The sequence below is a fragment of the Pempheris klunzingeri genome, chromosome 1 (assembly GCF_042242105.1).
Source record: "Pempheris klunzingeri isolate RE-2024b chromosome 1, fPemKlu1.hap1, whole genome shotgun sequence".
In the NCBI taxonomy this organism is placed as follows: Eukaryota; Metazoa; Chordata; class Actinopteri; order Acropomatiformes; family Pempheridae; genus Pempheris; species Pempheris klunzingeri.
This window is the reverse complement of record NC_092012.1, coordinates 9,703,567-9,729,125: the sequence shown is the minus strand read 5'-3', so window position 1 is coordinate 9,729,125 and position 25,559 is coordinate 9,703,567. Positions and strand designations below refer to the sequence as shown.

The 25,559-nt window shown below is 42.8% G+C and overlaps 1 protein-coding gene across 1 annotated transcript in view; it reads left to right on the top strand.

The window, feature by feature from the left end:
* The window catches only part of LOC139202372 (protein TANC1-like), a 32,139-nt gene extending 7,198 nt beyond the window's left edge, over positions 1-24,941 (top strand). Inside the window, exons 5-28 of the mRNA XM_070831832.1 lie at positions 91-391; positions 1,142-1,423; positions 6,975-7,091; positions 7,246-7,536; positions 8,412-8,539; positions 10,826-11,057; positions 11,928-12,094; positions 13,597-13,905; positions 15,341-15,541; positions 15,756-15,859; positions 15,997-16,105; positions 16,515-16,637; positions 16,977-17,213; positions 17,491-17,700; positions 17,914-17,995; positions 19,476-19,609; positions 19,708-19,831; positions 19,924-20,099; positions 20,644-20,776; positions 21,199-21,228; positions 21,313-21,404; positions 21,563-21,709; positions 22,655-22,755; positions 22,922-24,941. Of these exons, the coding sequence (XP_070687933.1) occupies positions 91-391; positions 1,142-1,423; positions 6,975-7,091; positions 7,246-7,536; positions 8,412-8,539; positions 10,826-11,057; positions 11,928-12,094; positions 13,597-13,905; positions 15,341-15,541; positions 15,756-15,859; positions 15,997-16,105; positions 16,515-16,637; positions 16,977-17,213; positions 17,491-17,700; positions 17,914-17,995; positions 19,476-19,609; positions 19,708-19,831; positions 19,924-20,099; positions 20,644-20,776; positions 21,199-21,228; positions 21,313-21,404; positions 21,563-21,709; positions 22,655-22,755; positions 22,922-24,293 (5,202 nt within the window). The 3' untranslated portion in view covers positions 24,294-24,941. The remainder of the gene's footprint in view (positions 1-90; positions 392-1,141; positions 1,424-6,974; positions 7,092-7,245; positions 7,537-8,411; positions 8,540-10,825; positions 11,058-11,927; positions 12,095-13,596; positions 13,906-15,340; positions 15,542-15,755; positions 15,860-15,996; positions 16,106-16,514; positions 16,638-16,976; positions 17,214-17,490; positions 17,701-17,913; positions 17,996-19,475; positions 19,610-19,707; positions 19,832-19,923; positions 20,100-20,643; positions 20,777-21,198; positions 21,229-21,312; positions 21,405-21,562; positions 21,710-22,654; positions 22,756-22,921) is intronic.
* Positions 24,942-25,559: the final 618 nt, after the last annotated feature.

Genomic DNA, 25,559 nt, shown 5'->3' with positions numbered 1-25,559 from the left:
TTCAATCTCACCCTGTTTATCTTTATACATCTAAACTTTGTACCATTTCCTTGCTCGTGTATCACTATCTCTGTGCTCTCCCCTTTTCAGTGTGATTCCTCTGCCCAGGGGGGGAGTCCCAGCTCCACTCTGACCTGCAGCACTGCCTCCCCCTGTTCAGAGAGCCCCTCTTCCACCCTGAGCACCAGTGCTGGAGGCCAGCATTTGTCCCAGCCTTTACCCTTACCTTCACCACACTGCAGCTCCAGCACCAGCCCCAGTGGAACCCTCTCCAGCCCCGCACCCAGCCCTGCCCCTTGTCCTGCTCCTGCACCCATCACCAGGAGCAGCCCTGGGCCTCCCTCTCAAAGCCCGACCTCCACCCTGGAGAGCAAGGATAGCGGAATCATAGGTGAGAGGTGCTGCTGTGAATCTGTTGGAAAAGTCTGGCCAGGTTTTCAAATTATGTCCATCCACTTGCTATAAATTCAGATTGTTTTTCACACTTGCTGAAGCATGTCCAATACAAAAGCATGGCCACGCATCACTGGAAGTAAAAAAAAAAGAAAGAAAAAAATGAAAACATCAACGGCCTATTTAACTCAATGCTGAACCACTTACCTTATCAGGAGTCCCAATGTGACTGAAGTGTCACACCTTCCTGCATGGTGATATGAAGTTAGATGCAACATCACTTGGTTGTAAGCCCTTGTCAAATATGTACCTCTACCCTACAGCTAGTTTCTCTATGTCGCTTGTGCCACTTCAGCCTCAAGGCTCCCTCCTGTCAAAACTGGGACACTGCTGTCTTTGTTGCTTATGGTTCTGATTCTCCTAAAATAGGACACTTTTTTCTCCCTAAATAGAGTTTGTATTTATAGTTAAATACAAAAGTTCAAAGGGCACATCAAGTACAGTAAAACTCGTTGATTGATGAGTTTTGAGCAAACGGCTGATGAAACAGTTAGGAGTATTTTACTGTTGGCGGAGCAAATGTGATTCATTGAGGATGAAGGCAATGCTTAGTGATGGGTTTTTAGTCACTTTTAACTGAAAAGAAAATGCAAGTAAGTGACTGCATGCCGTGTGTCCTCTAGAAGTATGACTTACTTTTCTTTTTTTGGCAGCCTTACCTAACCCATATTTTTTTTGTGCGGCTCAGCAACCATCACTAGTTCCTCTGAGAATGAGGAGCGCAGTGCCTCCAGTGAGGTTCTGACTAAAGATGAAGGCCTGGGAGGCGGTGCTGGTATAATGGGCCATACAAGCGAGGACCGCCGTCCCGGGCCAGCCAGGGACAATCTGACTGTCCAACCAGATGAGGCCTTACCCAGGACTGACATCATGGAGCCCAGGACTCCACCAGCACCGAAAAGACCGCTCCCACAGCACCACATACACAGCACTTCATCCCTTGTGATGCCCCGTCCAAATTCAGTGGCAGGTACGTCTACCTTTTCTTACATGTTATTTTACCTTTCTACCTTTTCTTACACCTGTTATTGAAGGAATAGTTTTGGGTAATACGCGGATTCATCGAGAAGATCAGTACCACCCTCACACCTGTCCATTCAATACGAAGCTAGAGCCAGCAGCCTGTTAGCTGAGCTGAGCTTAGCGTAAAGACTGGAAACAGGGGGAAACAGCTAGCCTGGCTAGGTCCAGAGGGAACAAAATCGGCCTTCCAGCACCTTAAAAGCTCACAAATTAAAACACTATATTTGCTGGAGTCTTGCCATCACCTCAAGGTGGCTCGTCAACCAGCCGAGACTCCAGGAAGTCGCTGCTCCCGGCCAAAAATTAGTCCCGCACATAACCCCCCATAAAACCACAACGTGTCGTTTTCACACTTCCATATTTGTGTGGATTAAACAAACAAGACATAATGTGGTAATTTATGAGCCAGTGAGTGAGCTAAAGCTTCCATTATTTGGTAGATGAAGTAGGTTAATGAGAGTGTGAATGTGACAGCTGTGACCTGGTGGTTAATTAGAAGACTTATAAATATTGACTGAATGACAAACTGATTGAATTGATTGTAGATTTGACATTTTCCGATTATTCATCCGATACAGCGAGAGCACAATTCACCAGATTTCTGGGATGCAGAGCTAAACTTCGTTGCACCATGTGTTGGTGCTCTACTTACCATTGAGGCTGGATACACACAGTGAGCAGTACCAGTTAAATGTCCTGGGAGGCCTCCAGTTGTCATAAAAATACCCCCCTCCCTGTTCAGTCACGATCTTTGCTAGTGCACAAGGCCTCTTTTCTTCCCTTAGATGTCAGTTCATTTGTGGTGGGAGCAAAAGAAGAGATTCCCTAAGGAGTGGATTCACAGTAACGCCTGCCAGTTTCTTCTGTCAGCTGGTGCTTTCATTAAGGCACTCTTGATGAAATTCAGAATAAAGATGAAGTGAGCCACACAGTACTGTAGCTGCTAGAATTTTACTCCACATTCAAGAAAGATTTGACCACTGACACACATATATATTTATATATATAGATTATGATATACATGAGGAGACAAGATTTAAAGTTACATTTTAATTATTGTCAGATGGAAATTTTTTAATTGTTATAGCCGCATTATTGTCAGGCTACAAAAAAGACACGACAGGCTGTAGATGAGAATAAAATAAATGGAGGTTTTTATAAACATCTGCTCAAGTGCTTTAGATTTGAACACAAAATGTATGATTTATGTAGCCTTTACATTATATAGTGTGTGCAAAACAGCAACATTAACTGCAGCAGAACACCAATAGAAAACAAAGGAACACAGAATATGTTCATCACACTCTGAGCGTATTTTATATATATTAATATATGTAGAATTGCAGATGTTCAGGTTTAATTTTGCAATTAGGCAACGCATAATTAAGAATCTAAAATGGATGGAGGCTCCATCACCCTATGTGACCATGTGTTGTGTTGCATGTTCAAGCTGTCTGTTTTCATTAACATCCTCATAATCAGAATTTATGGAATGAATGGAAGTTTTTTCACATTCTTAAAGTTTTCTTTAACAGATAAATGCTGATTGTTGCAAGCACAGGAACACAAAAAGTAGTCCACGTAGACAGTTTATAGAGTCAATACAAGTTACCCGCTTCATCACCCCCCTAGTGGGATGAGACTGGGGCCATTTTGGCAGGAAGCATTGTACAGTATGAGGGCTGTCGGCAGAAAGAGTGCCCAAAGCACAGTAGCTGCTAAAGTGCAGATATGATGTTTAGTGTTGTTCATGCTCTCAGTATTTTTCCTGGTATTTAAATTTGTGAGAGTGCAATGAGTCTTTCACTGGGGTCTAAGATGCTGCAGTAGCAGCCTCTTAAAGGTCTTTATTATGTGTCAGAGCAACTGGCCTATAAGGGCACTGGTGCATTACGATTTTGATAATGAGACGATGCAAGAGGTTTTCCGCAGTGGAGGGACCAACTTCAAATTCAAGTTAAAGGAATAGTTTAGGGAAATATGCTTATTCACTCCCTGGAGGAGATTTAGATGACGCCACTTTTATATCTGTCCATTAAAGAAAAGGCTAGAGCCAGCAGAGGGATAGCTTAGCTTAACCAAAAGTCTAGAAACAAGGGGGAAAAGCTTGCCTGGCTCTGTCCAAGTGTAACAGAAACCGTCTATCAGCACCTCTGAAGCTCACTAATTACCCTGTTGTATCTTGTTTTTTTAATCTATATAGAACAACAAATCGATTGTTATGGTGGGATTAAGTCCTGATCCCAGCCAAATAGTCTGGCACATAACCCTCGTAATAAGGTAAATTGTAGGTTTTACACTTAAGTTTTTGCACAGATTAGACAAATGATATATAACCATAATTAATTAGTTAGTTAATTAGTGAGCTCCTGCTAGCCAGATTTTGCTGCCCTTGGCTTTTCCCTCTTTTTCCACTTTCTGTTCTCCAGCCTTACTTTAAAAAGAAAGGTAAAGGGGTGATATGGATCTTCTCATTTAACCCATATGCTCCAGAGAGCGAATATGGGTATTTCCCAAAGTGTTGAACTATTCCTTTAGGGTTGAAAAGAATCTGTATAATCAGAGTTAGATGGGTTGCTCGTGATTTAATTGTTCTGGGGCTGATGCTATCAGGGATGCTGGGGGGTCGGGCCAGGACTTTGGGGTTGACCTTTTAAAGGGATGAAGCATCTCCAGGGGTTGTAGGGTAATCAGCTGCACTGCTCTCAGCAGCAGACATAAATGTGGGCAGTGAGTGTGGGATAGGTGGTGGTGAATAGGGTCCCGTCAGCGCGGACTGTCAAGGATGGAGGGGTGAGCTGTCCTGGTGTCCCTGTGTCAAACCGGCTGAAAACATGTTTAACTGTATCCTCGGTCCACTCAGCCATTTGGCCTGGCTGTCTTTAGTCAGCAGTCTTTCTCATCCCACTCCACACCTCCTTCACACTGTTTTGCTGCAGACTGTTCTTCATCCTCTCACTGTAGATGTTCTTTCAGTCCTCAGCCCTCCACTTCAGCTCTTGCTTGACAATTGTGGTAATTTCCTAAATGTCCTTTGTCCTAAAAGGCCTCCTCTACCTGTTTGAAACCTACCTGTTTTGTGTGCTCAGTGTTCCAAGGTGTTCCCTCTTTGTCCACTGGGTATAACCCACAGAGCAGGTTCCATGTGCTCTTAACAACCCTGTAAATTAGAATTTGGTTTCAGTAGCTTTCACCCACAATCTCACTCAGATGCAGGATAATGGGATGCCAGATTTATCAGAATATGATCTTATCTGCTGTGCTAAAAGCGTGGTGGAACTGTATGTATCCTTTAGCTTTTCCATAAGGGAAGTTCAGCATGTCTTCCTCGCTGTTGTAAATAAAGAAGACAGGTAGTAAACATGAAATGTTGGTTACAAGAAAAGCACAATCCATGTTGTGTGGCTCGCGTCTGAGTTTAGAGTGATTTAATGATTTGTCGAGATGCTGGACGCTTAAGGACGTTGCTGGCCAGCGTCTTCAGGCTGCGACCTTAATTGCTGCTTTAAGCCCATAACAGCTCAGAGATGTGGTTCAGCTTCCTCAGATGCTCTGAGATTACCCATGACTGCATTTAACATGTATAGTACATGATTATAGTTATGTGAGCTCATCATCTGTCCAGGGGCTTCACTTTCTTGTCTGCTGCCTGTTTGATTGGTTTATCTACAGCATTTTATAGATGAGTGCAACATGACTCAGGCCTTTTTTTTTTTTTTTTTTTATCCCACTCTGACGGGATTAGAGGCGGCAGTAATGCCAGATTTTCAGATTTTACAGAGTTTTTTTTTTTTTTTTTATATATTACGGCAATGAATGAATGAAATGGCCAGGTCTGTGATTTGTCATTCAGAACAAACTCTTAAAATAACAATAGTTTATCTGTCAGAATCATTTTTGCATCTTTTCCAGTCTTTTTGACAGTAATGCCATATATCTTAATACAAATTGTATTTACTAGAATGTAGATGTATCCTTCGTTACACACAACCCATTGATATACATAAGAGCAAATACCCAAGACGTCCCAATAAGCACTGACACTTCCGGCCGACTATAATCTAGTTAGCTGGTTCTCTGCCATGCCTGGATTCATAAACCAGTTGGATTAGATTCCCTTCCATTAAGAGAGAGAAAAAGAGAATTAGGGGAAGCTTAAGACTAAACTAGAACAGAGGTCGAGACAGATGAGCAGTTGACCAAGAATTATAGTTTTCTCTAGGAGCTTCAATCTGAGGAGGTATCTTCATAAATGAAACTATATTTACTGCAGAAAAATCCAACTTTCTCTGGCATTCTGACATGTTTCTGGGGTGTGAATAATAATAATAATAATTTTTTTGTAGCTTTTCATGTCCATCTCTGTTTTGTCTCCCAGGTAAATCCTGGCAACTATTAAATAAAGGCAAAAACTGCCAAAACAAAAACAAACAAAAAAAACAATGTCATGCAATGCATTTAATAAGCCCTGAAACTAATTCAGCCTTACTTAAAATATTCAGTTTTTTCCAAGTGCTATTATTACTAATGGCCTATGTACTGTTTTTAGACTGTTAGTTGTAGTCATGTTGTACTGAACTGCAATATAAAGAAACATTTGATCTACAACACATTTTGCTCAAAAGATATTAAACAATATTTTGTCCAGAAACAACAGGCTCAAAACTGACAGTGTTAAATCAACGCCTCTACATCACACTGTCAACATTACAAACTTGTAATGTTTAACAAATATCAAATTGTATTTATTCCAGGACTGTATTGGATTGCATTTCAGTGCATAGGGCGTTTTATTTCTTGCACCTCTGTGTTTTGCTGCAGAATGATATGCTACAGCAGAAATAGATTATTTGTTTCTGCAGAACACCAAATATAAGAACCAGCAGATTACGCAGAGGATATTTCTTTATTTTTCACAACAGGCTGGACGAAAGACTTTGCTAAATGTCTTAAAATGTGCAGAAAGTAAGCCTTGCTGACCTGTAAGCTCAAACTGTAGTGGGAGTGGGTGGCAGGATAGGCGAATGTGGGAGTAAACAACTCCTTCTTTTGGTTTCTTGCCCTTCTGTTCTTTATTTTATCTATCAAGTTTAGTTTTATGTGTCTTATTCGGTCATTAGAAGAATGTGCGTAATTCTGTTATTGACAGCCAATACATTTTTACATTACAGCCAGTGATGAGTTTCCAGTGATTATCACAAATTTGGTGTCCTGACGTGTGAGACAGTATGAAACATTTGGTCATTTCAGACCCAGTTCAGCTTGAGCTCGCAAGATGTGAGATGAGTTGTTTTCTATCCCTCTCTCCTCTCTCCTCAAGGTCATCAAGCATTTATCATCGAGAGCAACAACTGTTTATGTCTCACGTCTCCATGGATACAATAATTGACTCGAGCAATGAATTTGACACTTGTGTGGTATGCATGTGTATCTTTGCACATTTTTTCTGCATCTCTCTCACACCCTCAATCCGTTCTCCACTCGCTCTCTCTTCACAGCAACCAGCTCCACTCGCCTGGAGGATTTGAGTTATCTGGACAACCAAAGGGCTGCTGGACACAGGAGCTCTGTTCGTAAACACAACACAGCTGGACGCACAAATGAAGACTCCAAAGGTATTTTGTGGCTGAAATCGGTCTGTAAATGCAGCTTGGTGCAGAAACATGTGCAGATCTGTGTGAAACATCCATGCAATTCACCAACGCTAATGCTTAAATTACATATAGCTATACATTCTTATAAAGCTTTTACTCTCTCCTATCCCTCCAGGGAGATTGGTGCCATTCAAACAAGCTGACATTATGCTTAAACCGCTGCTGTTTGAAGTCCCCGGCATCACCGCAGACACACCTTTTGTTGGCCGGGATTGGCTCTTCACACGTCTGGAGGAGGTCCTGAGAAAATCGAGCAGCTGTGAGGGACGCGGTGCTGTCATTGTGGGTAACGCAGGATCCGGCAAGACTGCCATCATATGGCGGCTGGTGACGCTCAGCTGTCATGGCATGCGCACGCCACAGGGAGGTCCCAGCATCCCTCACAGCCCCGGCTCCTCCCCTAAATGTATGACTCCTATCTTTATTCAGAGCAGAGTCATTTGTTTTTGTGTGCATCTCAAAGCATCAGTGTAAGAAGTTGAATTCATACATTCTCCAGTGTGCTCCAGTAAAGTCAGATTCTTGTATGATATTGGAGGAAATATCACTTTTTTTGGAAAGGAGTTGGTAACTGGGTCACGCACTCCTCTTTCAAGTTCTCCCCTGAGGTTTCTCTGCTGATTGCAGTTGTGTAAGGGGACTGAGATTGTTGTTTTTTTCCATGAGTGGCACTGGAACTGTTCTTTTGTCTGGAGAAAAAACCCTCTCGTGCAACCAGGTTTTGCACATTGCACTATAAATGCATGTTGCATGCTGTCGCGTGCTGGTGACTTTTGTTTTTTGAATAAAACATGACACACCTGGAGTTGTAAATACAACAACGCCCATAAATACAGGTTTTAGAGATGCATATTGCAGTCTTTTCTTGCAGTGCAATATGGAGTGTTGTTAAACTAAAGAGGCTGAGGGTAAAACAGGGCCGACAAAAGCAAAACTGAAATAGTGTTCAAGAGGAATACAGTGCCGTTCATCTTTCAGCATCATTGCATTATTTATTGAGATCTGTACTGTATGTTGTCATTTTGATTTAAGTTTTACAGATGGTATAGCATGAGGTGTGCAGGAATTCAGACTTATCATTCTTGTTGCCTTCTAACATGGTTTTGCTTAATGACATAGTTTCTAGTCTTCCTTACAGATGCACTAATTAATTGCAGCAGTTTAATTGTGTTTCTTCATAGACTTCACTCCTGACATTACTTTGCTTTCCACCAGAGACGACTTCTAACGTGTGTAAATGGCAGCTTTGTGTTTGTTGTTGATGCTTTGTGCTCTGCTCAGGTGGGGATAGGCAGGGAAAAGCAGCCTCCAAACAGCCAGCCGATTCCCAGCCCAACCAGAGTGCTGCTGCAGGAACAAGCGATAGTACAGCACAGAGGAAGGAGGCTGTCAGATGCCTAGCTGCCAAGGTACCTCAAAGCACGCAAGCACACACACATTTGTATTTCTATACTTGTGAGGGACACTCAAACTGCAAAATTCCCTCCCTACCTAAGCCTAACCCTGAAACAATAGCTCGGTGGACAGAGCCAGGCCAGCTGCTTCCCCCGTTTCCAGTCTTTACACTAAGCTAAGATAACCAACCACTAGCATAAGCTGCATATTTAATGATCAGATCTGAACTCTCTGCTAGAATGCAAATAAGCACATTTATCAAAATGTTGAACTAGTCCTTTAACTTTTAGCTCTACATGCCTTACCTTCCCCATGACTAATAATGTAACTTAAACCTCATTCTAATGCTAAGCCCAAAGTTAAAGATTAAAAAAAAAAAAGTCCCCACAAAGATACAAAGAGTACACACACATAGCCACACTACCACACGTACACACACATCTGTATAGTTCTAGTTATTTATCCTGATCCTGAGCAGACTGCTGACTCACCTACTGCTATAACAGACAAAAGGAGGAAATTGTATTTACATTACAGGAATGGCCTTAGATTGAGCCACTTGTTTTGATAACCCTGGATTTTCTTCATTCACTTCATTCATTGTCTCACCAGATTTGTGTGTGCAGTAATATAATACAGGGATATAAACAGTACTGTAGGGACCTATGATTTTTACAAGCCCTCACAAAAGACTGAGGAGGGATCAATTCAAAGAGATAAACACACATCAGCTTTGTTCCCTTATTTTAAAGAGCCGTGGGCCTGCACATTTGTGACGTGAGGTTTGGTGTTCCTCTCTCCTTTTTCGGGCACACGTACAACATGCTGCTGATTGCATCACGTAGATGACATGGAAGCTTCTAAATTTACTAGCCTGGCCTCAATAAGAGTTTCCATGGGAACTAGTGAGACTACATGTGATGGTGAGGCTCAAGAGTAAAATCATTGATAACATTATATGTGGACCACTCGTGGTCTAGGCTGGGACCCAGCTGAGCCGCATAAATCCATGTGTGAATGCTGTTGAAGATGTCTGTTTTTCTGCAACAAAAATGCACTTACAGTTTACAGATGGCTTTTATCAATCTACCAGTGAGACAGACAGATTTATCTAAATGTTTTTGTACTTTCTGCTTTGGCATAATATTGCGATTATTGCACAACATCACCCTTACTGGTAGTGATATGTTTCATTTCTCTGTTTACTATTCAACTTAATGCCTGAATTTAACCAACACGTCTCCACTTGAATGTGTTTTAGAGACATTCTGTAGTTATTTGTTGGACGAAGCTCTCGTCTCGTTGTCATACTTCACATTTCTGCGTTTATATCTTGGTGTTATTTTATGGTAACTATTATTGCTTTTATATTCTGGGATATTAGTTTTAGAGATTGTTTTTCTCCTTTTTATGTCTTTCTTCTAGAGATACGAGCAGATGAAGTGCTCTGATCAGATACTGCACAAACAGCATCTGAATTTGTTCAGTAGTATTTGTTCCCCTCGTCCCCTACTGATATTTTACCCAATAGACAATAGAGAATTTACCAAACACCAACACCACATCGCTTCTTCTCAGAGAAACACATAAACACACACACACGGCTACAATCAGCTGACCTCACTCTTTACAGTGGCAAGATATCCATAAAGATATCCATTAACTTTATTGAGGATAAACATCAATAAATTTGCATAGAATTCACAGAAAAAAGGTGCTCATTATAACTTTAGATGTTGGCTCACGTTCATCAGATTCAGACTTCAGTATTAAAGTAATTCAGGTGGTTGCTTTTTGGAACAGCCGTAACCGAAGCAGAATGGCTTTTCATGACACAGATTTGCGAAAATGTAAAGAAATAGGCTAGAGGCTAAAAGCACAGAGGTGTAAATGGTTTTAAATTCAATATTCAGACATTGCGCAAGGTTTGTCCTTGGTAATTGTAGATGGAAATTGACAAGCTGAAGTGCGTGCAACATGGCCAACAGAGCTTTTCAGATTTTGTTTCAATAGCTTTCTCAGGTTTTTTTATAGACACTTCACCAACTTTATATTCATGTGGGGTTCCTCACCACATGAATATAGATACACCACCTCCAGTTTCTGATGCATGATGGCCCAATTCTAACTTTTCCGCTGTTCGAATTTCTTGTTCTATTTCCACTCAGACCGTCAACAGTTACGCCGCTTCTATCGAGGCCTGAATACTTGTTTTTCTGACATGAGGAGATACAGAAAGCAGCTTTGTGTTACAATCGTAATTTTCTTTCAGTTTTTCACCTGCTTCTTTGTCCTGTCAGGTGGTAGCCTACCATTTCTGCCAGGCCGACAACACCTACACCTGCCTGGTGCCGGAGTTTGTGCACAGTGTCGCCGCCCTGTTGGCCCGAGCGCCACAGCTCGCCCCCTACAGGGAGCTGCTGGTGCAAGAGCCTCACCTACAAAACACACTCAGCCTGCGATCCTGCGTTCAAGACCCCATTGCTGCCTTCCGAAAGGGTGTCCTCGAGCCCATAGCCAGCCTGCGCAAGGGTAATGAAGTCTCCACACACATGCACTTTAAGATAAATGTGATATTCAATTTTAAAGACCTTTTTAAATTTTAAAATCGTTTCAGTTTTAAGGTGGAAAACTGTCAGCTTCCCTTACCCTGCAATTAGGAAGCCTGCTGCCATCTCCTGTGTGAAATAGCCCATTAATGACTCCATGATGGGCCCATAGATTATTTTCACTAGTTAAGGTCAATGATTTGAAACACCGTAGAGTGTGAAACAGATGTTCGGTCATTTACATAAGGAAATCATGAGTGTTATTTTTGCCCCGGTGAATCATCAGCATCCCACAGGATTTCAAGGTCACAACAAACTCTGGGGAGGCTGTGAATGTTACGGGCATATTAGCCAGTTCAGTTTCTCATGATACAGTCAGTCAGTCAGCTAGATTGATGTGTTATCAAGGCCAGGCCCTCCACAGTCTTTGCTGAGGAGTGTTTTGTCTACTCCATCACTATTAAGCAGGTTAGGAAAAAAAAAAATGGAGAGCCCTTGTGCTTGAGTGTCTGAGTCCTCACAGGCTTGCAGGGATGCATTGACAGCTTAGATGATGTGACACATGATGGATATGTCCTGTTTTGAGCTAATAAACAACAATGGCCTCTGGCCCCTTTCAGCAGAGTATAATCAATATCAGCAGTTGGTGCTTTTCTCAACATATCCTGTGCTGGAAAACAAAGATGCACCCGTTTTTAGCCATGAAAGGCTTTGGATAAAACTATCATACCATCTTTCTTTGTTCTTTCTTTGTTGTTATTATGTGCTCTTCACAAGTCTAATGTAACCTATTTGGTCTTTTCATATGCTTCAACCTCTTCTTTTCTCTATCTTATGCTTTCTATGTACTCAGAGCGCAGGCTTCCAGAGGAGGACTACATCATATTGGTTGACAGTCTTAATGAGGCAGAATTCCATAAACCAGACTATGGGGACACCATTGCCACTTTCATCACCAAAATAATCTCCAAATTTCCCCACTGGCTTAAATTGGTGGTCACAGTCAGGACAGGCCTGGTGGTGAGTGAGATTATTAACATTACAGCGTTATAGTGATCTATAAAACCACAGCACACCTGTTTCAAAGGGTCGGTTCATCCGAATCACAATGAACATTTCCTCACTTCTCTTGTCACGCATCTAGCCCTCAACTTTCATTGGAACTGCTTCCTACGAAAAAAAAAAACAATCTTGCCTGTCGCAGCTGTTGACAGTGAGTGTGGATTAAAAGGAGGAAAAATATGTTGTTATTATTTAAATGTGATTTTTAAATGCCACAAATTAAATTCCATCCATCTCTGTTGTATCAGGATGTAGCCACTGGTGTGCAAAACTCTATTGCACCGCTTGTTATTGTCCTTCCAGCTCCCACTAGAGCCTTTATGCCAAGTGAGCACTGGACACTTTATAGGATGTTGGCAGAAATCTCAAAACCTGAGCAAATAGAAATAAATGGCTAGATATCATTGGAGCTAAGCAGAGTGAGATAATAGGATTTTGTATTTTAGGTGAACTGACCCCTTAACTTTCACCTTGCCTCACATTAGCCAAATTACAGAGGTAATCCCAATACCGGCCTCTTTTTTTTTTATAGCTCCCTGTCCCCACTGTGTCGTTCGATGATGTGCATTTACTGCCATGGTATAGACATTGTGGCTTTTGGCATCACCGCTCTCTCTACTCAGATGTATTTTCTCAATCTGGTTGGTAATCCCACCAAACAGCGGACGCATCTGTCCAACGCCAAAGCCAAGCCTCCAAATGCTGCATGGATTACACCCTGAATGGATGGTAATACTACTGGGAGTTTGCTGGGAGTCTGAAGCTTGACAGCCAGCCAGCCAGCCGGTTACATAATTTGATTAGCGTTTGGGAATACACAAAACACATTTGGGGTCATTTTCTTCATGATACATTTGAAGTCAGCAAGCATTAAATACGAAATTTAAAGATGAAGAGTACGGCTATTATCCCACCCTCCCAGCACCATCGCTTCCTGATTGGATTATTATTCAGCCTTTCTCTCTTTACCAACGATTTCACAGGAAGTGTATACTCTTGAATAACAACCTGTTTTATAAGCCGTTGGGAGAGGGTTAAATGGTCCACAACCACAAGTCAATTGCTCGTTGTTGAACCAAAATGTCAGTCTTTTTTAATGAGGAACTAAAGTGCAATAACACAGATTTTTTTATCAGTCATAGCTGGTTTTGGCCGGTGTTGAGCAGTTGAGGATGGCAAGAGAGGAGATGAAATGTGACTCTGAGAGATGCCTGTGAGCAATGTTAGAGCTTGAGTCATTGTCACACTATTTACTGTACTGTATCCCATGGCTCTGTGTGAGTCAGAGGCAACAGCATCTGAGGAATTGGTCCTGATTTTGGTGCTTTTAATTTGTCCTTAGCTAATGCACCAAAGACATGCTGCCTACTATTCTTTAAACATGGAGCTGCCTGTTTCTGTGTGTGGTGTCTGCTTTCACCAACAAGCACCCATAATTTATCTGTTTTCTTCTCCTGCAGGAAATCACTACCCTTCTTCCCTTCTCTGGCATCTCTCTGGACATCCTGCCAGACAGCAGTGACCTGGGGGCTGACCTGAGTGACTACATCCATCACAGGGTCAGCAGCAGTTCCCAGATCGCAGCTAACGTGACCACACCAACGGGATCGGCCCCTGATCAGCTGCTCCTCAGCAAGTTCAGCAGCCACCTGTCCACACGTAGCCACGGCTCCATCCTCTACCTTCAGCTGACCCTAGATCTGTTTCACAAGGGCCACCTGGCTCTGAAAGGAGGAAACTACCTGGTGGTGCCTGTCTCCCTGTCAGAGGTCAGACACCTAGAGCATTGACTCCCAACAAACAAGGGGTACAAGTACCTCAGGGGTACTTGTGCAGGTAGCCAAATGTAATTGACAAATGGTTGAAATAGAGAACTAGAATTATTAATAAACAGTTGATACAGGTAGCTAAAAGTTAAGGGTAATTCAATGAAATGATAAAATAAAAACAGCAGAGTTATGAACACACGGTTGAAATAGTTAATGTAAGCTAAAACATTTTGGATAAAGTTGAAATAGTCAGCTGAAGTAATGAATGAATAGAATAGTAATAAAACATTGGAATAGTCAGCTTTAAAAAAACACTCAAAATAGTGCTGAAAATTGATGGATAAATGGTTAAAATAGTTAGCTTAAAAAAGAATGGATAAACAGTCAAAATAGGGTTGAAATAACTAAATGTAATGAGGAAATTATTTTAAACAAAGATATTTAAATAAAGGTTCGTGAACTACAGATGTGGAGAAACGTGTGTTTCATTAAGTTATCAGTTCTCCTACCATCTAACTACAGTGTTTAATCCTCCCGAGCTAAAGAGATGCATTTACATTGAGTATATTTTTGGACCTGCCTTCCTTCTCCTCATCTGGTCAAGTTCACAGTCTAACACTTAACACTTGTCACTCATCCCTGTGAGCTGTCTACCGCGAAATGGCATCTCGCCTGAGGCCCGAGCAATCAATGTCCATAAAATCCCCAGACAAGATACACAGGCGACAACCATTGTTCAGGCATGTTTTTCACAAAAGAGAAAAAGTGAACTCACATGCTACTTTGATCAATAAAAGATAAAAATGACGGGATCAAAGACTTCATACAAAGTGCCAAAAATAGTCCTCAGTGACTAAAGTAAATGACAGGGGCATTTTAATCTTACATAATCACCAGTGTAAAATAGGACAACAGATGAGCAAGTGTTATTATACACACAAAAGGCCTTGATATGATTTGATTTAATGATTGGACACATCAATGGATGTGGAATAGTTTGCATAAAGGCGCGCTAAAGATGTGCAGGCCCAGGTGGTGGAGACAACTTGTGCAGAAGTACAATACAGACCATTTATTAGAATTAATCATTCAATCTAGTTTAAAAGATGAATTCAAAATGATCCAGATTTCCAGAATAATGATGAAATGTCTGGAATGATTACTCCAATGAATTTATGTACTTGTATATTGTACATTTATCTTCGCTCTTATTTCTTTCCATTGATGTTATTGCTATGATTCATGTTGGCACGATCTAGCTCAGTGCTGTCTGAATACAGAACATACTGACATGCCAACTTGCTTTTATGTTGCATTTTTGTGTACAAAAATAATTGCTTTTGTATACAACTTGCAGTCTCTGTTGGAAAAATGCCAATCTTTACAGTCTGACAGCGTCAATAACAACATGTGCTAACTTGTGAATATCTGTTAGGTGTACCTGCTGATGTGTCGTGTGAGCTTTCCGGATAAAGAGGTCTTTGAACGGGTACTTCCGGTGCTAAATGTGGCACTAGCGTCTCTGCACCCGCTGACTGATGAACAAATGTTCAGGGCGCTGAATGCAGGCAGTGTGAGGGGGGAGCTGGAATGGAAGGACTTTCAGCTGAGATTAGACAGTCTGGCTGGATTCATGGTAAGACTCTTTGCGAGTGATTCAAGCTGATTCAATGCTAATGTTTGCTTTGTTTGGCTATGAAGTGCAAAGTTTCTGTTTACACCTCGTGATTTAGAGGTAGTCTCTAGCTAAAGGCCTTAGGGACAATAAGAAACAATCCATCATGTCAATGAATTGTACCTTTTATATTGTGGAGAAAAAAAAAAAATTCTGTATCATTTGCATCTTGTAGGTGAGACGCAGGGATGGCACACGGATGCTGTGTCATCCCTCCTTCAGAGAGTGGCTGGTCTGGAGATCAGATGGAGAGAGCACAGACTTCCTCTGTGACCCTCGGTGAGAATGAAAGTCTAAGGTCGTCTAGCAAAACATCCTTAAAAGAAAAGATCGTACCAAAAGTCACTTCTGAATACAAATATTTATTGGAGTAGAAGTTATTTTCTGATAAATAAGCGCTGTACACATGTCTGCAGGAGTGGCCACGCTCTCCTGGCCTTCATGTTCTCCAGGCAGGAGGGGAAGCTGAACCGGCAGCAGACGATGGAACTGGGACACCACATCCTCAAAGCTCACATATTCAAGGTAACAGGAGCTGTGATACTATGTACACAACTCGTTACGTGGGTTTACAACTGGAATTAGTTGTACCAAACTCCTTCCTGATCTCCTCGATTCCCAAAGGCTTCATGTAAACAAGACCCTCTCTTTATTGAGTAATATTGCACACAAACACCGTAAGACGTACACAAATAAGAGTGAACTGTCCCTACCATCACCCACACACATTTGCACTACTTGTATATATCAGCGCCCACGGTACAGTGAATATTTCACTGTTTGCATGCATGACTCGCACTCTGTGCATACTGCTTTACTCCTGGGACACAATTCAAATTGTGCACCACAGATTTCATCTGAGCAAGCATAATCTCTCCATTCTCTCTCTCTCTCTCTCTCTCTATCTGTCTGTGTCTCTCTCACACACTCACAGGGTCTGAGCAAGAAGACAGGTGTGTCCTCCAGCGTTCTTCAGGCCATGTGGGTGAACTGCAGCACAGACAGTCTGTCCGCTGCGCTGGCCTCCCTGAGGAACCTATATACACCCAACATCAAGGTGACATACACCTGCTCCACATTGAAGAAAACACTCATGCACCCAAAAATACAATCCTACATACGGGTGGTTGTCAGCCTTGGGTCCAGGGACTCCTAGGGTATGTTGAGGGGGGTTTTTAGGGGGCTTCAGGTGGGCCCCAGAAAAATAGGGATTATTATAAGTTAATTGTTATTTCACTAGACCAATGAGAGAATGTGTATGAATGACTATTCTGTTCATAGGTCTCACACTCGTCACTGTTAATCTGCTCTCTACAGTACAGACAGTACACCAAAAAGTTAAGAGTTGCTGTTATATACAGACACAGACATGCTTTTCATCTTTTTCATCCTGCAGGTAAGTCGTCTGTTGATGCTAGGCGGTGCTAGCGTGACCTGGTGTACAGAGGTGGTAGGGCACGCCCCCATTCTAGCCGTCCATGCCCACCTGGGGCACGTGGAGATGGTGGCTCTGCTGCTCGAAATGAGCGCTCCTGTAGACGGGACCACTGACAGCGGCTTGACGCCACTCTGTCTGGCCGCCGCCGCAGGACACGCCGACATCGTGAGCCTGCTCTGCAAGAAAGGGGCCAAGGTCAGTGTAATTCCTGTGCAAAGACAAATGTGGATTTGGAGGGCGTGACCAGCATAATTACCACAGATAAATCAGATTGAAATCTGTGACAGAACACTCAGCCTCTCAGTACGTTTACACCCGTGATATCCTGAACAGCCCTGGTTTTACATTCACCACAGTTTCAGGATCTATTCTGGGAGACGGATGACATAAACAGGCCTGATCTAGGCCAGCGTATTAGAGGCAGTGGCCAGTACCAGCGTTGTAAGTCCTTATGTGTACCCCTGTGTGCCAGGTGGGCCATGCCGATAAGAGTGGCCAGTGTGCACTGGTCCATGCCGGGCTGAAGGGCCATGTAGAAATCATCAACATCTTGCTGGGCCAGGATTGGGGAGCAGAGACCGCCACTGAACCACAGCAGTACCACAGCAACGAGACTGTGACTGGGAAAGCACAGGCAGCACAGCAGGCGGTTACAGCTGCAGCTAGTGTGGGACACATGCAGGTACGCATCCGCTCAAGGTCCCAGTGACAAAAACATTTTTAACACTCCGGAAATTGTTTTTTCGTGTAGAGCATGGTGCCTGTCCTTGCCTGACGTTGAAGATTTATTATGCAGTTTGGCGTTTGTTGTGGTCAAGGTTCGTGGGTGCTTTGGTTTTCTTTCTACACAGCAAGCCCGCATTACAGAGGACTGTAAAATTGTGTTTTCCTGCAGGTGGTGAAGAGCCTGCTGGACTTGAAAGATGAACAGCTGGCAGTGCAGATGGACGCTCACGACTCTCTCTGGGGAGAAACGGGTACATGTCTCCTATCAGTCAGATAAATTTAGCTTTCTCTTCTCTTTCTGTCCATCACTGTGGTTCTAGAGTCATGCTCAAAGGATCTAGGGTTAGATTTTAGCCACATTCTAGCTCTGTGCAATGATTATATGTACCTGTGTATGGATGCACAGGGAGCTCGTGACTGGAGCACTAGATACCCACTTACTAGTTTCAGTATTATAATTTTCCGATGCTCTGGTTGATATCAAATAGTTTATTTGATTGCAAAATATTTTTTTGTTTTGGGCAGAAATGGAGCATCACGTTTATCATAAAGAACATCTTTTCCAGCCACATTTGAAGCCTCTAAAAATCAGCTGTTATTCAATTGTAATACTTTTACCTCTATCGCAGATGCGATAGTGCAGCTTGCAAAATTCTGTTAGGTCCATTTCCTGAAAGCATGTCGGATGAAGCCTGTATCTCTGCCTGCAGCACCATTAGAGTATAATTCTATTACACAGTCCCCTCCAGTGCTGAGATTGGAGAACTGAGAGCATGAAATAGCTGATCTGAAACATTCACCTTTGCATGTACAGTGCTAGGGCTCTGTTTCATGTTAATGTTTAGTGTTAGTATCATTCCAGTTATTATAGTCCATTTGCACAGACAAACTAACCAGTCAAGGACACATGTTAAAGTCTGATTACTTAAGCAAGGATTTGTACTTTTTCTGGGGATAAAATTACCCAGACAGTAGCGCACACAGTGTATCACAGCTTTTTAATATTATCTTTAATAAACATGATTTCACTGGTTCAGTGTGTGTAGTTAAAGCAGCAGCTTCACTAACCTCGTTACTACGATGTGTAGCTGCACAAAGTCACCTTAAACAAAACAGTTTTTTTTTTGTTGTTCTTTGTTTGTCTCATAGAGCCTATGACGATAACTTCTTTTTAAAGCTGTTATTACACAATCGATTTGTTCACTGAAGCATGTGTTCACATGAAAGATGATGTCATTTATCAATGGTACTTAGAGGTTAGAAAATGGCATCAATACCTTGCCTCCATCCCCAGCTGCTCAATTAGCTGAAGGGCTCGCATACTAAAAAAAGGACCAGATGCCCATCGTTTATCATAGTTACACTGGCTGGTTAAGGAGGGTACAACTGCAGTTATAAGCAGTATTTGTATGTTGTTACCTTTTTGTTGTTGGAAGAGGGGGAATAAGAAAGAGAGAGCGCAGGTGGCTTTGAGCAATTCTGATCTATTGTACTTGTCAGATACCTTGATTTGTATTTAAACAGAAAATAATAAAACTATTCTTTAGCAAAGTGTTAAAGTTCATATAACACAAGGAGGCTGAAGACCTGTTTTAGACTCAAAGAGATTATGGAAATAAACAGCGCTGTTTTTCTCGGTTTCTCACTCCTGCTTCTACTTCTCTCCTAAATGTGTCAATTACATATTCTTCTCCGCCTCGTCGTCTCATCTCTATGCCGACCCTCTGTCAGCGCTGAGCGCGGCAGCAGGAAGAGGGAGGATGGAGCTGTGTTCCTTCCTCCTGGAGCAGGAGCCAGGCTTGGAGATCCCCAACCGCAGGGGGATGGTCCCGCTGCTTAGTGCCACCAAACATGGACACACACAGGTGAGGAGGAGTGTGGTCACTGACACATGGTGTTCTTCATTTAACCAGTTCACTCCTTTTTTTTGTCATTTTTTGACTCATTTTCCTCCTTTTCTCAGGTTGCAGAGTTGCTGCTGAAACAAGGTGCAGATATTAATGTCAATGACAAGCAGGGCCGCACTGCACTGATGCTGGCTGCCTCCGAGGGCCACCTGAGCACCATTGAACTCCTGCTGTCAAAGGGTGAGAGCCCCCGCCTTCGCCATCAATATCTCAATATGTTTACCGAGTGTATACAAACAGCGGGACAATATTTGTATTGTTTGTGGTCCCAGGTGCCTCTCTGTCCTCTGCTGACCAGGAGGGGCTGACTGCACTTAGCTGGGCCTGTCTGAAGGGCCAGAAAGGTGCCGTGCAGCTTCTGGTGGAGGCCGGCACAGACCTGAATCAGCCAGACAGACAGGGACGGACTCCTCTTGACCTAGCTGCCCTTAACGGGGATGCAGATACAGTGGGTTTCATACTCTTGTTTAGACGGCACCATGTTTGTAATGGATATAAAACATAGAGATCTGTCTTTGTTTTAATACTTTCATTTGTATTGATTGTAAATAGTCTCTCCCCAAATTTTTCTAAATGTTCTTTTCATCCCGTGGTTGGGATGCAGTTAATAGACCTTGGTGGAGAAGTGTAAATCAATTACAAAACATTCTGTTCAAAAGATGTTTAGCAAAGTACAATAAGTGATTGACTAACAAAAACACATTTTAAGCTACTTTAGACAAATGAAATAAATAATAATTATGAGGACGTCAATTTGCAATCACAGTTTATGTGGAGTAAAAAACTTCAATCTGAGCATTTCAGCTCATTCATGTAATCTATTGAACAGCAAGACACTGATCAAAATCCAGATATAAAGGGGCAACAGCTTTGTTGCTAATGTTTGTCAATGTAGTATGCAACCAAGAGACCAAGAAACCTCCAACATCTTTTTAATTTGTCGAATCTTACCTTTGAATATAAATATAACATGTTAGTTTATTCATGGCCAGGTGCATTGCCTCGTGGATAATGGAGCGGTGCTGGAGAGACCCGACAACAACAGCACCAGAGGTTCAGACCGGCCGACCGGCTGCCAGAACCCGGCCCTGGTGGCCTCGCTGCTGAAGAAAGGATCCAAGATGGGTATAAACACCATGCTTACCACAACAGCCTTGCAGAAAACCCTGCCTCTAGGAATTGTATTTCCAAAGCAAATTGTTCCAAAGACAGTTGTGTTATATAACACAATTAAATAGCTTCATAAACTTCAGTGCCTCTAAAATGAGCATAAAGTTGAATCAACACCTCCCTGGCTAAACTCGCTACTCAGAGTGTATCATATTTGTATCTGACTTCAACCAATCAATGAAGACTCAGCATTCTTGGGTAGATTTGTATTATGTGCTATAGTTTTGCATTTGCACGCTCTGCATTTATATTACTTCATATTTTCCTATTTTACTTCCATACAGTATACTGTTACTCTCTATTCTGCTGCACCTGCAGTTTTACATCGACTTCTCTAACTCCCCCCTTCCCCTCTCTCTGTCTCCGTCAACCGAAAGGCTACAGAACGGCTCCACATGATCGATCAGGTACGTGATTTATGTAAGACACAAGGTGAACGAGACAAGGCGAGACAGATTATAGAAAGATAAATATTTGTACCTTTCCATCAGGACACGCTACGTGGGCTATGGCTTCCTCCAAACCAGACATTCTCCTCATCCTGCTGCAGAAGCTGATGGAGGAAGGGAACCTGCTTTACAAGGTAAGTTATGGTCAATGTCATCGAGTGTGTTGTAAGGCTGTGCTAAACCTTGCAGCCTTTTCATTTTAACAGACTTCAAACGAGCTGTTTTATTTTCTCGCTTAGTTATCAAAAATCGCCTTTCTTTCTCCTTTCGGTCCGTTTCCTCCTCGTCTCAGAAGGGACGTATGAAGGAGGCAGGCCAGCGTTACCAGTACGCCCTGAGGAAGCTACCTCGTGAGGGACAAGGAGAGGAGCTCAAAGGGTTCAAAGACCTGCGGGTCTCCCTCTATTTAAACCTTTCCCGCTGCCGCAGGAAAACCAATGTAAGGCCCACAGCTGTATCAAACTACCCATGCACTATTTAACACCGATAGGTTTATTAGACACTGAGGGGATGGCAAGGCAAGGTAGATGGTTCCTTAAGATAAATAATTTATCTCTATCGAATATCATGTCAGCAGCAGTATGGCTCACTGTAAAAATATCTCATATCTAATTTCATGTCTCCCTGGTAAACAGAATGTACGTGTAAGACCTGGAAACAGGTGGTGACATAATGAATAACTGTGCGCTTAGTGTTGAGATAGATGTATGTGGCCTGCAGCCAGGTTTGGAACCCACCCTGGTGATGACAGACGTCCTAACAGACTGTGTAAAAATGCCATCCTTGGGGTCACTGTGGCCGATGAATAATGGAGCAGATAATGTGATGTGATAAGGTCACTCTCTCTGGCAGACCAAGCGCACTCTCTTTCTCTGTGTCTCTGCAGGGGGTTATTTACAGTGGATGTGTGAGTGGGCTGGCTAAATCCTCATATTATATCAGAATGCAGGCAGTAAGGGCCAGCACAGAGACTACATGATACCATCATTAAACATTCAGCAGCAATGTTCACAATCTCACATTCAAGGCTGCCATTTTGACCTCACTCTCAAGGACAGAATCACAATGTGTTCGTGTCATTAAATATTCACCTGAGAGTGATGATGAGAGCAGTAAAAAAAAAAAAAACAGCAGAAAAACAAGCTGCTCTCTGTCTGTTTTCTCTCCCTCTCTTTCCGTTCCTGGTCAATAATTAAAACTGATTGCAGCGTGAGTTCTGTTTCATTAAACAGGCTTCGATCGTCAGATCTATATAATAAAAACACTTTTTTCCAGTCTAGTCACTCAAACACGCAGCTCGTTATATAGCGGCATTGTTTGTTAACGTCTTAATCTTTATTTTGAAATTCAAATCCTTAATGCACTTTCCTCTCTGGAATCACAGGATTTTGGCATAGCTGAGGAGTTTGCAACAAAAGCCCTGGAACTCAAACCCAGGTCTTACGAAGCGTATTATGCCAGAGCACGTGCCAAGAGGAGTAGCAGGTACAACCGTATTAAATGGAGTCTATTATTTCAAAGCAGTATCATTTTGCTCAGTGGAAAGTCATTCTTGTGAGAATCAGCAGTTCGCTGGTGTGCTACGTCTCTGTGACACTGTAAATTAAGTATTTTTTAAAGTTCCTTTGTTCACTCTCTCTGTCCTCCCCAGGCAGTTTGCTGCAGCGCTGGCAGACCTCCACGAAGCAGCACGACTCTCCCCATCCAACCGGGAGATCCGACGCCTGCTGATACGGGTAGAGGAGGAATGCAAACATCATCAGAAGCTATCCAGCAACAACGCGGCACAGGGTTACAACAGGGACCCTCACACCCACCATCAGCAAGCCACGGACGAGGAGACAGACGTCTATTCACAGGGAAGCCTCGAGAGGCAAACCCCAGCAGAGCAGACGGATGCAGAGAAGGAGGAAGAGAAGGAGGAAGGTGAGGAAGCAAGCCTGCAGTGTGGGAAAAGCCCAGAGTTTTGGCCTCTGAATCCCTACGCTCCAAACAGGACTCTCCCCGGAGGTGTGGCCTTTGGTTTAGCAGATCAGTCACCATGTTTCCCTCAAGAGGAATATGTGCAGAACCAACTGTTTGTGGACATGCCTGAGCCTGTTCCTGCTATCAACAGACAGACCCAGAACCAGGGCAGCAGGACTCATCACCACTGCCACTCCCTCCAGTCAGGGAGCAGAGTTGGGGGCAGGCCTCTCTCTCTGTGCGGCCCCTCCAGTCCTCTGCCAGGCAGACACATCTCCACCTCCCTGAGGCCTGCTCCGGTACTGGGCATTGACATAAGCCCTGGGTCAGCCAATGAACACTCTGGACACAGCCCCACTGAGCACTATCACCCCATGTCCCCCAACAGCTCCTCTCCACCTGGGCCTCTCCAGATGTACCAGCCCCGCTCCTCCAGCTTTTCCAGGGGCTCTGACAGACTGTCCACCCACTCTGTGGCTCTGGATGGCCTGGCTCTTGCTCTGGGGTCTGGTATGGAGGTTAGGAGGGAGGGTGGCGGAGGAGGAGGAGGAGGAGGAACAGCAGGCTCAAGGGGCTCCAGCTCCAGTCAGGCCTCCAGCGGGAACCTATCAGACGGCGGCAGGCAGCAAGTGCCGGATGCCCCATGCCCCATCAAGAGCAGCGGTAGCTTCAAGACAAAGCCTGAGCTAAAACCCCGGCCCTTCATGGGAGTAATGGACAAATCAGTGCGAGTCCAGGGCCAGCAGACCTCTGGCCTGAGCCGCCAGGGGCAGGGGGTGGAGAGTTTCAGCATGTCAGTAATGGAGTTCCAAGGGTTCAACAATGAGTTCAAACGAGCTTCATTCCAGGAGCAGCTCTCCGGAAGTCAGGCCAACAGCCAGCACCAGAGCCGGGACTTTGGAGAGCGGCTCCACCAGCGAGAGGCCAGAGGCACCGCACCCTCCCAGCTACGCTTCCCCGACGGGAGGCACAGACAGGCGAGCCTAACAAGAGACAACCCGGCTCTGCATATGGCTCCCATCAAACCCAAACGCTCATTTATAGAGTCCAACGTCTGAATATAGTTTATCAAAGCACAGATACAGGCTGTTTTCAACAAACTATGCCCCACCTAAGGTAGCAAGGGAGACTGGTTTGAGAACATCTCCCTTCCCTGAGCCTGTTTTGTAGAGTTATGCTGCTGCACTGCATTTACAATCTAGAACCAGTGTTCAACTCAGGCTACTATGCTTTTGCTTACATGTCTACAGCTACACCAGTGTATTCAAGAAAACCAGACATACCTTAAGTAGGGATTAAAAAAAAAAAAAAAGTAGTATATTGTCTAAACTTTTAATTTATTATATCAAATATAGAAGTCAGAGAAAGCTTTGTGCATGAATATAAAAATCCTCATGCTATTAGTTGCAGGATATGACCATTTCTATTGTCAAGTGTCTTTTAAAAAACATTTATATTTGTACGGTGTACACTATATTTGCAGATTATATATTTCCCTGTAAGTGGTTATCTGTTAGCATTACAGGCTTCGAAAGAAATTACTTTGTGTACTTGAGATTCTTTTTCTTGGTACATTTGATAAAAAAAAAAAAAGGCACTGTACATGACATTGTTGGAAACTTGTCATAATCTAATATTGAATTGATTGCTTCAATATAATATTCACAGTATATGTTATTTATTTTTGCATAGCAGAGAACATATTCATATGGAGTGTTTACTGGTTTATTTGGACACAGAGAGAGGATTTACATAAGCAACAGTCGAAGATAAATCTTAAGAGACTTCTTACATTGCTGTATCTCCATAGTTGTCATATACCCTTTTCAGAGTCATACTATGGATTACAGAATGTTACCACATTATTATTGTGGGGTAATAAAATCATAATGAAGAACTACATTTCCACATCTACTTATTTCACAGTATTATTACATTAAGTGTTGCCTAAGCTTCAGAGTGTGTATGGATGGATAAAAGCTCCTAACTAATCTAAACTGAAATTTAAGTCATCAAAATAAACTACTTGTGTAAAAATGTGGATATTGCAATTCCTGAATATTGCAGAAATGTCTTCATTAATGTTAATAAATTCATTAGAGGCTGGATGCTGGCTTGCATGGGGACGTGAACCTCTTTGCCCAAGCACTATTCCCATAGCGTCTGTAATAAGCAAGGCCCTGCAATGTTCAAACAATCTAAAAAAGAAAAACCATATGCAATGTTAACACATGTGCATGTAGTTTCTACCTGCAGGTAGCGCAAATAATGTTTTCAGTAGGATAACATACATTACCATTTTCTGTTAACCCTTTATCGGGCAA